General features: G+C 38.7%; 2 protein-coding genes and 1 long non-coding RNA gene across 5 annotated transcripts; 1 reads left to right on the top strand and 2 right to left on the bottom strand.

The window, feature by feature from the left end:
• Positions 1 to 47: 47 nt before the first annotated feature.
• LOC125232149 (sperm-associated antigen 6-like) lies at positions 48 to 7,955 on the top strand. Of its 2 annotated transcripts, XM_048137780.1 has the most exons (14): positions 48 to 752; positions 1,074 to 1,178; positions 1,438 to 1,595; positions 1,933 to 1,979; positions 2,065 to 2,149; positions 2,852 to 2,986; positions 3,311 to 3,424; positions 3,726 to 3,899; positions 4,210 to 4,362; positions 4,827 to 4,979; positions 5,732 to 5,890; positions 7,049 to 7,194; positions 7,588 to 7,648; positions 7,831 to 7,955. In XM_048137780.1, the coding sequence occupies exons 1-14, from the start codon at positions 713 to 715 to the stop codon at positions 7,900 to 7,902; spliced, it is 1,602 nt and encodes a 533-aa protein (XP_047993737.1). In that variant the 5' UTR covers positions 48 to 712; the 3' UTR covers positions 7,903 to 7,955. The 2 variants fall into 2 exon arrangements, with proteins under 2 accessions (XP_047993737.1, XP_047993738.1); XM_048137781.1 differs by lacking the exon at positions 3,726 to 3,899.
• Positions 6,000 to 6,916, bottom strand: LOC125232152 (DNA-directed RNA polymerase III subunit RPC7-like). Its single transcript, XM_048137783.1, has one exon. It carries the CDS (start codon positions 6,823 to 6,825, stop codon positions 6,070 to 6,072), a length of 756 nt encoding a protein of 251 aa, XP_047993740.1. The 5' UTR covers positions 6,826 to 6,916; the 3' UTR covers positions 6,000 to 6,069.
• LOC125232155 lies at positions 7,507 to 13,121 on the bottom strand. Of its 2 annotated transcripts, none has more exons than XR_007177713.1 (12): positions 13,093 to 13,121; positions 12,681 to 12,740; positions 12,423 to 12,479; positions 12,172 to 12,245; positions 11,934 to 11,988; positions 11,248 to 11,376; positions 11,080 to 11,162; positions 10,684 to 10,736; positions 10,177 to 10,223; positions 9,687 to 9,970; positions 9,215 to 9,351; positions 7,507 to 7,653 (listed from the first exon to the last, which is right to left on the bottom strand). It is a non-coding gene; the product is annotated as an uncharacterized LOC125232155 (long non-coding RNA). The 2 variants fall into 2 exon arrangements; XR_007177712.1 differs by lacking the exon at positions 7,507 to 7,653 and adding an exon at positions 7,923 to 8,061.
• Between the last annotated feature and the right edge of the window lie 3 nt (positions 13,122 to 13,124).

Genomic DNA, 13,124 nt, shown 5'->3' with positions numbered 1-13,124 from the left:
GCTGCGCGGGCGCTGTCGGCCGTTCGCATCGCTGTTCTAGCGGTTAACCTCGAGCGACCAGTTTAAGGCCATTTCCGGTCATGAATGATAGGCGTAAGTCACCAGGTCTCACACTTATACTGGTACATTTAATGTGATACATATGGCAAAATTTAGGAATAAATTCCCGGTCTATTGAAATGATGTGAAAAACAAGAGACACTTAAGTTGAATTAAAGTCAATTTTGCACGGTTACGAAGGCCGCCGTCTGTTAGGCGGTAAAAATTAATGCAGACACCGAAGACAATCATTGGAATATTTTATCTTTAAGAATTACTGGATTTTAACAACTTGAGATAATCATCTAAGTACCTACCTTTATGTTAAACATATTTTAGTAGCTAGATAGGACAGCTAACGACTAGCTAGAAATGTATAATTCCCTAGGGGGTTACAGGTTTTTTTTTGCAACCGGGACAAACATAGCTCTTTATTCTTTAGTAAACCATCAACAAATATGTTTTTTTTTTTCGACAAGTGTGATAAAAACTAATATAGGTAAAGCTACAAACGACTGGCACTTATTTAGAAAAACTATAAAAACTTGCTTTGCTATTTGTCCAATAGGCGTTGTTTTGACAAATAACTACAAACGTCAAAGTATTTTGAATGCATACAAGATTTTATTAACTGAATAAAAAACATTTTGTTTGTATTATAAAATCAATAATCATGAGCCACTCTATGAGCAGTCCAAAGAATATCCAACTGAGTAAGTACCTATGCCACATAGGTATTATTTTGTTTGTAATGCGAGATGTTGTACCTAAAATCTAAACTGAATTACTAAATTCCGACGATGTACTACTGTCCAAATGTACCTACTATAAGTATCTATACTATACCTAACACTTAGGTAGGTAGAGTAGACCAGGTACCTCTAGAATCAATCCGGGAAAAGAGGCTTGTACTGAACCCAGCTATTATCAACCGAACCACTGCAACTCCTTCCTTGACCCTGTAACTGCTTAACAAGTAGGTGCATCTAATACCTACTTAGGTCTGACTTTCATTTTGTTGAAACAATTTTCAGTTTTCGAGACGTATCAAAAATCTAGAATTGCGTTCGTGCAAGCCATGGCAGAGCTGGCAACGAGGGCGTCCAACGTTAAATGTTTGGAAAGCGTCGGGGTATTAGGTTTGTAGTCTTATAATATTTAAATACTTAAGTAACTAATTTCTTATTTCCACTTTTATTAAATACCTAAGTATGTTTAGCATCTCATTAGATCAGAATCTGACATTATTTGAATCTTAAACTCTTCTACTTTTGTAATAATTCAGAACTCAAGTAGGTACCTACTCGTAATTCATGTCTTATGTGACTTTATTTAACTTATACCTGTTGGTTTCCACTTTCCACTAGATATTTATACTAACCAGTTGAATGTCCAAAGAGCTCCTTCGGCCGCTTCTCTCAGACCCGTGCAGCACTGTGAGGCAGTGCGCCGTGGTCGCGGCAGCCAGACTGGCGGAACATGACGAGGGAGTAGCACGGCAGCTGCTCGCGACTGGCATGGCTACCATTGCGTTGGAGAACCTCAACAAGTATAACGTGAGTGCACAGATCGGTATACCGAATAATAGGGCCTATTAACATTGAAAGAGTAGGTACTCAAGAAGGAGCCCAAATCATTAGGTAGGTAACTAGGTATTATTATTGCTTTAACTTGATTTTAGGTACCTAAGTATTTCAAGTCATTCCTCATTAATTTTCTTCACCTTTCCGAAAATACGAGGGATTTTAGGATCTTTAAAAGATGTAGGACGACTAAATTCGATTCCTAGTCTAGCTAATAGCTACAGTTATACTTACTGCCATCCTATAATACCTAATTTCTAAATGTAAAATGTTATTTTGCTGTATCCGTAACCTATTCTTCTATTTACAGGTATTTTACAAAAGATCTGCACTGTATCTTATGCGAGCTGTGGCAAAGTAAGTATTTAATGCTTTACTAGCTCTTATTCTCAATTGATCTTCCTGTTCAGTGTGTTGACTATATTTTGTGTTATAATTAAAGGCACAACGAGGAACTCGCTTCATCCATCGTTCGCCTTGGAGCGCTCGAGCATATCGTGTCGTGTCTAGACGACTTTGACACCCAGGTGATTTTTAATAGTTATTTGTTATACAAGGGGGCAAAGTTGTATTTTAACGCCGAGTGTGGAATTTGAAAAACGAGCAAGTGAAAGGATTCTATAGTGTAACCACGAGCGAAGCGAGTGGTTCCAGAATAGAATCCTGAACTTGCGAGTTTTTTAACACACGAGAAGTAAAATACATTTGCACCCGAGTGTAACACAAAACTTTTCCCCTCACTATAGCGAGGAAACTACAACGCAAAAAATGCGTTTATCACTGCTTCCAGTAGTTCCACAGGTGGTAAATCATCTTTATTACTAGATTAACCTACTTTTATCAATTTTAAAGCAGTTATTTTGACTTTATTCAAGGTCAAATTACTTTACCCACTAGTGGATAAAATGCGTTTTTACCCGCTGGTATTAAAGGACAAAACACGTGTTTCCGAGCTAGTGAGGGGAAAAATATTATACCTACCGAATTATAAGTTCCACTTCCGCCCAACTTCACAAGCTACAGGTATATGTTTTTAATAGCAATCACAGAACTGGTCACTCTTTCAAAATGGAATCCAAGTTGTCACCAACTCATCACCTACGAGGATTCTACTTACTATATTCCTGATTAGTCAAAAACAATAACTGTAATTTTCTGAATATTCGTGATCAGAAAAGACAAATCTGTGTACGACCTATCTATTATGAAATGATATAATATAAACGCAGGTGAAAGAAAACGCGGCCTGGGCTTTGGGCTACATCGGCAAACACAACGAGGTTCTAGCGGGCATGGTGGCGGATGCAGGCACGCTCCCTCTGCTCGTGCTAGCCTTTCAGGAGCCCGAGATAAGTCTCAAACAGGTAATCGCTGATTCAGTCAATGGCACCAGATTAATCCTAATCAGGCATTTGGTTATGAGATATACTTAATACAAATAGGTATGGTGACAGTGATATAATGGAATTATGCGGATATTCGCATCCCTAGGGAGAAATCTGGCATTAGGTCATTTGTGGATGTAGAAAAGCTACTGTTGCTGACACGAAATTCTACAGCTTGACTCAGAATGTTTACCAACTTTGACTTTCGAATTTCGTTTTTTCATACAGAACCATCAATAACCTACCTGCACCAATACCTACTGTTCTATATGTTAATGTTGCCTATATTATTCAATTTCTCAGATCACAGCAGGTGCCCTGGTAGATTTAGCGCAGCATAAACCCGAAGCGGTTGTGGACGCTGGAGCCATTTGTCACCTAGTGAGAGGATTGGAAAACCAGGACCCAAAGTTAAAGGTGTGTCTTGTTTTTATATCCGAAGCAGCAAATGTAACACCGTGAGACCTTGGTCCGCAGTAAAATCCCCTGTTAAGTTTTACATTTCTAGTCTATGATGGCTTCATGCAGTAACGGTGCCTGAAACATGGTGCCATCATTCTGATCTATACTGTACATTTCTAACCTCGAATATAAACATTTTCAGCACAGTATAGCTTCCCGTGCCATCACATACCTATTATAGATACCACACAGTCTATGAACCAAAATCTCTGAATCGGAATTTTTACTGATTACTACCCGATATTTTCCCGTTCAGCGCAGCACGTTATGCGCGCTCGGTGCGGTGGCAAGCGCGCGCGCGGAGTTGGCAGAGGCCGTGGTAGCCGGCGGGGCTTTACCGCCTGCCCTCCTACACGCTGGTCATGACGCAGCGCCCGTGCGCCGTGCCGCCGCCTGTCTTATCCGGGACATCGTTAAGCAGTCGGTTGATGTAAGTTACTAGAGGAAGACGAACAGTGTTTGGGCTGCTTAAGCCGAAATTATCCCGTTCAGTTCAGCGCAGTACGTGCGCACTCGGTGCGGTAGAATGCGGTCGGGCAGAACTATCCGGGGCTGTAGTGGCGCTTTACCACCTGCCCCTCTGTAGGTACATGTTTGCCGAGAAAGCAATATACCTAAGTTTTCTTATCCAGACTCACCATCCATAAATTATAAACCCTATTCTTTGCAAAATCCATCACTATTGTACAAACTGATAAGCCATATATCTATTGAATTACTAACTAACTTCTATTTAACAGCTAGCCCAGTTAGTGGTGAACACAGGCGGCTGCGGGCCGCTGGTGGATCTTCTTAGCGAGAGCACCGGCGGCGTACGAGTGCCGGCGTGCATGGCGCTTGGCTACATCGCCGGCCAGTCTGATCAGCTCGCCATGGCGGTCATCGAGGCCAAGGTCTGTGTTATTTCTTCTTTCAACAGCAAGGCCAGCTAGTGGAGGACACGGAGGGAGCGAGAGCACGGAAAGCGTCGGAGAGATGGCGCTTGGCTATAGCGACGATATATCGTCGGCCAGTCCGATCAAATCGATATGGCGGTCATCGAGGCCTACGAGGCCAAGGTATGTGTTACTTCTCCCTTGAATAGTTAGTGGTGGACACGGAAGGCTGCGGGCTGCTGGTGGGACTCCTAAGCGAGAGCAGTAGAGCACATGCTACGTGCATGGCGCTAGACTACAGTGCCGGTCAGTCCAACACCGGGAAAATAGGAAACTTTGTTCATCATAGTTTGTTTCGACAAGGAATGTTGCGGACCTATTGTTATGTTATGTGAACCTTACTGGTTGCCTGCAAAAAAGCTAAAGGCAATAATTTACGTACCATCAATGCTGCGTACCTATGCATGTGTTATTTTTTACAGGCTATCTGTGTATTGGTGAACATCCTTCAGAACACGGAGGGCGATGACGCGGAGCTGTGCGCCGCGGCGTGGACGCTCGGCCATATTGCGAAGCACTCGCCACAGCACAGCTTGGCCGTGGCCGTCGCTAACGCTCTGCCCAGGCTACTGCAGGTTCAGGCTTTGACTGACCATTGGTAGAACTTGCGTCTTTGCAATAAAGTTCAGAAAATTGTGTTATTTTACAGTTTAGATTTGACTCTAAACTTTAGGGACCGGCCACATCTAAGAGACGCATGTCCTGAGGTGCGGAACGGACGTCCGCACCACGCCGCCTGAATGTAATTCAAAAAACGTCTCCTCAGTACATTTTGTATAGGAAGGACGTAAGACGCGCCCCAGGTGGCGTGGCGGCGGCATGGCGCGCGCCGCGCCGCCTGGGGGCGCGTCTTACATCCTTCCTATACAAAATGTACTGAGGAGACGTTTTTTGAATTATATTCAGGCGGCGTGGCGGAGACGTCCGTTGCGCGCCGCAAGACATGCGACTTATGAGTCTGGATGGTAGCTTAGGCATTGGTTCCTTCATTAGTGACCATGCATGCTGGAAGATATGTTACATTGTGACCCTAATCAAAAATTTTGACTTCGACTTTGGTTTTCTATGACAGCTTTTTGTGACACAATCTGGGGGTCTACATTTAAGGCTCTTATTATCATCGTTTTTATTTAAATTAAGAACCAATATTTCCTGGACTTAAATAATTTTTACACCATTAAAGGTCAAATGTAATTGTACTTAAATATTGTTATATTTTTTAACCAAATTTATTATCTTATAAAATTTAAAAACAAAATATATTTACTGAAATGTTCACTGTATATATTTACAATATATATTTTTCTAACAATGTCGCTTTTCCCAGTTATACACAAATCCAAAGTCATCAGCTGAGGTGCACGCCAGGACCTCCTGTGCGCTCAAACAGGCTCTTCAATGCTGTTTGCATCGCCCTGCACTGGAGCCCTTACTGCATGCTGCACCCGCTTGCATTCTCAAATATGTCCTCGCACAGTATGCTAAGGTACCACATTTACATTTTGTCTATGTTTACAAAGTAATTTAGCTAGACAATAAGTATAATATTACACCAAGATCAAACAATGTTTGTATGGTGGTGATATAAATAAACATAGAGGTAAAATTTTATTTTTACTCAATAAAGTATATTTACACCCAAAGTACTCACTGTTGCAGTTCACTTTAGTATACAGGTCCATCATCTAGATTATCATCTTCTTCATCGTAATCTTCCCCATTGTCAAAGTAATTATTAGCGTAATCAGTCCCATCATCCAATTCATCTTCTGGCTCCTGTTCATCTTCCAAGTCCTCATCATCATTTGCTTCAACCTTTTTCACAGCCTCTTCGCCTTCATTTGTTTCCATTTGTTCGTCATTTTCTTCTTGCGTTTCTTTCTTTTCTAATGTCTGGAATCTCTTACTTATCTCCGAAGGATCATCGAGTTTTCGTTTACGCGCTGACGCTCGGACTCGTCGCGCCTGCGGTCGGAGCTCTGTAGGCATGTTGTTCCAAACACAGTCCAAAACTTTTCCTTGTTTAGCATCCATAGCGAGAAGCTTGTACTTGTCGGAGTACCTTTCTACATCGTCAGTTCTTGTTTTCGGTTTGACATATGCGGGTGAATCGTGCAGGAATCCAATGAATTGATCTTTGACGATCAGCATATAGTCGGTAGCAGCATCACAGGCCAGAGGTAAAGGCTTGGCTTCGAGTTTTGGGAATAGTGGAGGCGGCGCGAGGGTTGGTGCGTTGTTTTCACCGCGTGCGATGCCTAACGCCTGCAGCTGCTCATGAGTTAGAGATAGCGTACTACCACGACCGCGACCACGTCCTGCCATTGTTATTTTATGGGCAGTTTCAATTTCTAATTCATAATTTACTCCGGCACGTTGCTTTGTTGATATTGGTATCAGTAACTTTGACGTACATGACATTGACAGTAAAATTGTTTAAGACAACGTTTTTGACTCCAGACTAACATTTGTAGCCATGAAGCTTAAAATTGTTTTTTTATTAATAATACTCTGGAACATCCCGTTGGTCAGTACTTAGTGGGAAATTTTGATATTGTAGAATGTCCTACCATAAAAATTTTGACCTTCGCACCTTTTTCTACTAACAAACTCATTTTATTATGTGATCTTTGTTTCTGTCTAGATATTGCCGAACGATGCAAGAGCAAGAAGACTTTTTGTAACAACTGGTGCATTAAAGAGAATACAAGAAATAGACACAGTTCCAGGGACATCTTTAAAAGAATACATCAACATTATAAACAGTTGCTTCCCTGAAGAAATAGTCAGGTAAGCTGAGTGAGGGTTTTCTACCTACATTGCTATTTATAAAATTAAAGTTGCTTATTAAGGTCATAGAAGCAAATACACGATATTTTAGGCAAGGCTTTAACTCTGGCACACCCACTTTTTCCGTAGGAACGTTAGTCCGTTTTCACATCATCCGATCCGATATCGGATCTCGGAAGGATTTCCATGGAAAAAATCCAAGATGGCGCCTGTAATATCGGTCCTACATCCGATATCGGATCGGATAATGTAAAAACACACTTAATTTAAAAAAATGTAAGCGCTATTGGTTGATTCTGATACAGTTGCTGTCTTAGAACAAAAGGAGTTATAACGACAGCATTAACAGCGTCACCTGAGACAAGTTTTACGATTTAACATTTTTGATTACAGATATTATACCCCAGGATTCTCAGATTCATTGCTCGACAGAGTAGAAGCGTTTACGCCTCAGGTAATCTAAAACAAACACATAAAATGTTTCATTCATTCTCAATCAACCTATAAGACATACTTAGTTATAGGTAATATAATACATACATAAATTTCTCGATACTGGATAACGCCTTAATTTACCTATCACTCCTCTATCGTGGACTCTCATGCCTACACTTACATGAATTATTTTTATTTCAGATACCCGAACTATTCACAGACAGAGTACCAAGTGATTGCCAGAGTGAATTAACAGTAGAAAATACAAATTAAACAGTATTAATTTATCAATGTTACATTTTATTCAATAAAAGTTTGTTTCATATCGTATTTGTTCTTTTTCCCATGGTCCAGATGACTTTTTGAACTCTAACGGTCCTTCCTCCTATATTCGACTCTTCCATTGCCATCGATTGTCCGTAGACGTTGTATCTGTTAAAGTTAAATAATAGCTGAACACGTAGTAACTTTAGTCACAAGAGTGAAGCTACCACGAGTTTTAAAACGTCAATCAATATCGAGAAAGTTACGGAAAAGTATAATTATACATTGTGTGGAATGGAGATGTGAACACTGAACAGCGGTTACCTACGTGTGCCTACATGCTAATTCAGATAAGGGTCATGGTAGCGATAGTAATTTATTTTTCCCCTCACTAGCTCGGAAACACGTGTTTTGTCCTTTAATACCAGCGGGTAAAAACGCATTTTATCCATTAGTGGGTAAAGTAATTTGACCTTGAATAATGTCCAATTACCTGCTTTAAAATTGATAAAATTAGGTGAACCTAGTAATAAAGATGATTTACCACCTGTGGAACTACTGGAAGCAGTGATAAACGCATTTTTTGCGTTGTAGTTTCCTCGCTATAGTGAGGGGAAAAGTTTTGTGTTACACTCGGGTGCAAATGTATTTTACTTCTCGCGTGTTAAAAAACTCGCAAGTTCAGGATTCTATTCTTGAACCACTCGCTTCGCTCGTGGTTCAACTATAGAGTCCTTTCACTTGCTCGTTTTTCAATTCCACACTCGGCGTTAAAATACAACTTTGCCCCCTTGTATAACAAATAACTATTACAAGGATGTTGTAACCGCAGGTGCTAATATTGATACCCGAGCAAGCGAAAGATTCCAATATTGAACCGCGAGCGTAGCGAGTGGTTCAAAAAGAGGAATCTTGAGCGGTGCGAGGGTTTCAAGGCAAGAAGGTTAAACAGACTTTGCAACCGAGCGAAACACAAAATTTTTCACCACACCAACAAAATACTAACTATAAAACATCGAAAATTAAATCGAATCCATCCATTTATTCAATATTTATGATTCAAAATCATCATTTATAGGTAAAATCTACCAGCCAGCTTAAGACATCAAGTTAAAATTTGTATGAAATGACTTTGCTCTCTTATGGATAAAATGCAATTTTGTTATCTGTTTTCGAATAGTAAAGAGAGCCACCAGTTGGGGTGGTGAAAAATTTATTTCACCTTGGGCGTTTACACTTGAATCCCTCCCTCAATGAGCTCCAAGTAAACCCTCGCGTTAAATACATATGACACACTACTAATTACAGATGAAGAACTTACTCGATTCCACCCAAGATGTTTAGAATCGTAACACCATTGGTTTCAGCTTCTACGCAATCTGAACGTCGTCGACTAAAATTTATCTTTAGGTTTTGGAGAGCTTCCTCCAAATTTGTAGCCACTGTCGCAGGTAAAGCCTGTAATAAATATTGCTTTACAAGTGGGCAGTCAAAGTGAAGTGGGTTGAATCAGTATTACTAGGTATATAATTAAATATTCATGTGAGCATAATGTAATGAGGTTCGAATTTGGCATCTTGAGCGTTGCGAGGGTTAAACAAACTTGGCCACTAATCTACAACTTGTATTATATGGGTGGAGGGAGGATAGGTTAGATGTAGTTTAGGAAAAGGATACAATTCGCAAAAATCTATAATTTGAACTTTGTCATAAGAAAAGGCATTTCATTAGCAATTTTTAGATGGATTCCCTTTTCCAAAACCACGTCCAATTGATGTATTTTGTACTCCTACCTTCACTAAACAAGTTGTGTCACTTTCTACATTTGTAGCACTTTCAATAACCTGCACAAAATGCATGTTATCAGTTTCAGTTGTAACTGCCTACTGTCAATGTGTAACTATAGGCCCTACTGCAGTTTTTCAGCCTTATCAGCTAATTTGCGGATGTTGGTGGTATTTTCAAAAAGATAACTACATTTATGCGTAACTTGTTTATTTTAATAGGTCAACACATACGATTTACAATAAATAATAACTATGATAAAACTGCCGACACAGTTTTCACCTTTAAGTACCTGTAAAAGAGAAAATAAATTGTAGCAAACATAGATATATGACGACGGAGTAGTAGTACGTTAGATTTGTCAGAAATAAATTATCTTCAATATCTAGATATATGCTTGTCTAAAATTATTCATCATTTAGAACCGTCGTCTTTCAATTGGAAACGATCTACTGGTAAGTATCTCTAAGGAAGGTTCAGCATAAGAAATATATTTACCCGATAGTATATAAATGTTGCGTTCCACAGTGAAGTCCATAATTTACCTGTAATGAACAATCAATTATTAGCCCGAGTTTTATTTTACGTTAACTCTCATATTGTTAAGCGTGGCTTCAGATATTACCATACCATATTTTCCCCACGGTTTTGTGAGCCAGGGATAACTAAGCAGTTCATCATATACATAGTATTACTGTTTAAACCTTTCATTGCCAACAGTGAGTAGCGTAAATCACGCTTTTTAATCCGTGGCCACCCATTGTACTTTTCAGAAGTTGTCTCACTGGATAAACAAGGTGCTTTATTCAAGTAATGCCATTTTACTCGAGGCAAAGTTCAAACTAATGAAAGAATCTCGAGGGTTTACTGGTCAAACCCGATAAGTCGAGATAATTTGTCCTTTCCATTTTGATCCACACTGCTAAATATTTACGATCAAATTCAAATAAATGGCAAACTGACTAGACTACTTCTTTGCAAAATATTAATAAAAATATGTGTTACCTTGTAGCCCGAAGTTATTGCCAAAAGCGCGTCTGACTTCGAAATCTAGAGATCTGTGAACAAAGCAACAAATATTATTAATGCAGGTTCATTTGCATAATCATATTTGACTCTAGAGAGTAATTTCAGATATTACCATACCATATTTTCCCCACGGTTTTGTGAGCCAGGGATAACTAAGCAGTTCATCATTTTCAGAACGAAATTTAATAACCATCCATCCACACAAGTCATACATTACATTAAATGTCCAAAACTGGTTTTTTGAAACTCCTTTATGATATTTTACATGGTATATAGCTTCTTAGGAATTTTGTTACAGGTCAATTTTATTTTAACGCTTGACAACGTCACTTTTTCTTAAAATGTAAATATCAATATTCTTAAAATAATTACCTTACATAAATCTGATTTTCTGACTGTTGACGATCTCGCATCGGTCGATGACACATTTTTGACTTCCAGGCTTCATTTAGCACCTTAAAAATAATGAATTGGTTAGTGAAATATTCTAATAAAAATGTGTCCAATATTGGTATGATTGTCTATCAGATGTTACCATACCATATTATCCCCACGGTTTTGTGAGCCAGGGATAACTAAGCAGTTCATCACATGTTTAAAACTGGTAATTGTCAGTGTTAGGAAAAAGGCTTTGAATCTTCCATTAAATTGTTGCACCATATAGCGGATCTGAAAAGAGAGGAAACAAAATTCTTATTACAAAATTGTTACTAAACGTTTATTTTATGTGTAATATTTATTACATCAGTAAATAATTGTCGTCAATGAAGTTATGATATATGCTTGTAAAAACATCATTTAGAACTTTATTAAAGGTTCGGCCACACATAGGGCGTTTTGATAGCGTAGCGGAATGCGAGCGCACTCTGAATACGCAAGCGCGGTCACACATAACACAGCTCGCATTGTGAGCGGACTTGTCTGAATATGGATTAAACGTTAACCATTTAGCTAATTGTTTTATTCTAAAAGGTTGTTTTGATTTCTCATGTGTCATTCAATCCTTAGTAGAAGTTTACAGTTGCAAAATATAGGCTTAGAAGTTACCATGTGCAGAATGCGCCGCCGATCCGCTTTGAAAACGCTCGCAATCTTCTCCGTCCGGCGCATCGCCATCATTGCGCTCCGTTAAAGCTGCGCTTTCAAAACGCGCATGTGTGGCCGAGCTTTAACAGTTTTTCAACTGACTTACTATTTTGAATAATACATGTTATGAAATGACATACCTTTTCCAATAGTTATTACCATAACTGTTCATCAGCTGCACCATCTTGTATGCTTCTGGAAAAGACGATAACTAAATTATTATGATGTTTGAAACACTGATTAAACAATACTTTTTGTTTAATAATCAGAAAAGATCAATCATCAAACTACAGCTAGGGGCGATACGTAAAGTCATCACGGTAAACGTATATATATGTTTTAGTGCATGTGTGAGTTACTTAAGTATAAAATACTTACCATTATTTCCTCTTCCATAGATCTTGGTAAACTGGCACTGATATTGGAATATGCAGGCTTTGCAACACACCATACTGTAAACAAGAGATTTCGATTATGAGTTTCAAATGTTACATTTTATATTTTAACAAATATTTTTTTTAATATCAGTAAAGATCAATCATCAGACTTCAGACTGGTGTGGTACGAATAGTCATCACTGTACTAATGCAAAGGTTTCATATTAAAAGTAATGTTATTTCTTAACATACCTCATTCTCAATTTCTTGCAACTATGATAAGCTGGTGGTCACCTGCACTAGCCCATCCTGTAAGTAACAGATTACAATGAGCTACATAGAAATAATCATTTAAAAATATTTATTTTACATGTTATTTAATCAGAACAGATCAATCATCAAAATAGCAGCTAGGGGCGATACAAATAGTCATCACAGTAATGTAAGTTTTTTTTCAATGGAAACATTAAGGCAGGCAATGATTTAGTAGTATTATTATTTTTAACTAACCTTATATATTTTCCTTTTTAATGCCACACATTTATCTTCATCTCACTGTGTGAAGTTTCTCTGAAAACAAACATAGTTCTATCAGCATGGCATCATCTAGTTTCACAATATGCTTTTCAAGTATTTGGATAATTATCAGAACAGATCAATCATCAAACTACAGCTAGGGGCGATACATATAGTCATCATTATATTATTTTGAACTATTAGATTAAATAGTTGGGACGACAGAGAGCGAGCAGTGTTGCGGGGCACAATGTATTATTATGGTCATGCCTCGGTCGAGGAAATGGTGGTTTGCCACCCAAAAAAATAACCATCCCGATGCTGTTCACCCTGTGTGGACCAGGCTAATTAAATATTATTAAGCACCCAGAAAATACAGTGATAACTAAGGTTATTTTAGGCTTACCTTCAAAATAATTGATGTGATAGTTTCTAATT

This window comes from Leguminivora glycinivorella, chromosome 12 (genome assembly GCF_023078275.1).
Source record: "Leguminivora glycinivorella isolate SPB_JAAS2020 chromosome 12, LegGlyc_1.1, whole genome shotgun sequence".
Lineage (NCBI taxonomy): Eukaryota > Metazoa > Arthropoda > Insecta > Lepidoptera > Tortricidae > Leguminivora > Leguminivora glycinivorella.
The sequence above is the reverse complement of the archived record's forward strand: the minus strand, read 5'-3'. Positions and strand labels throughout refer to the sequence as shown.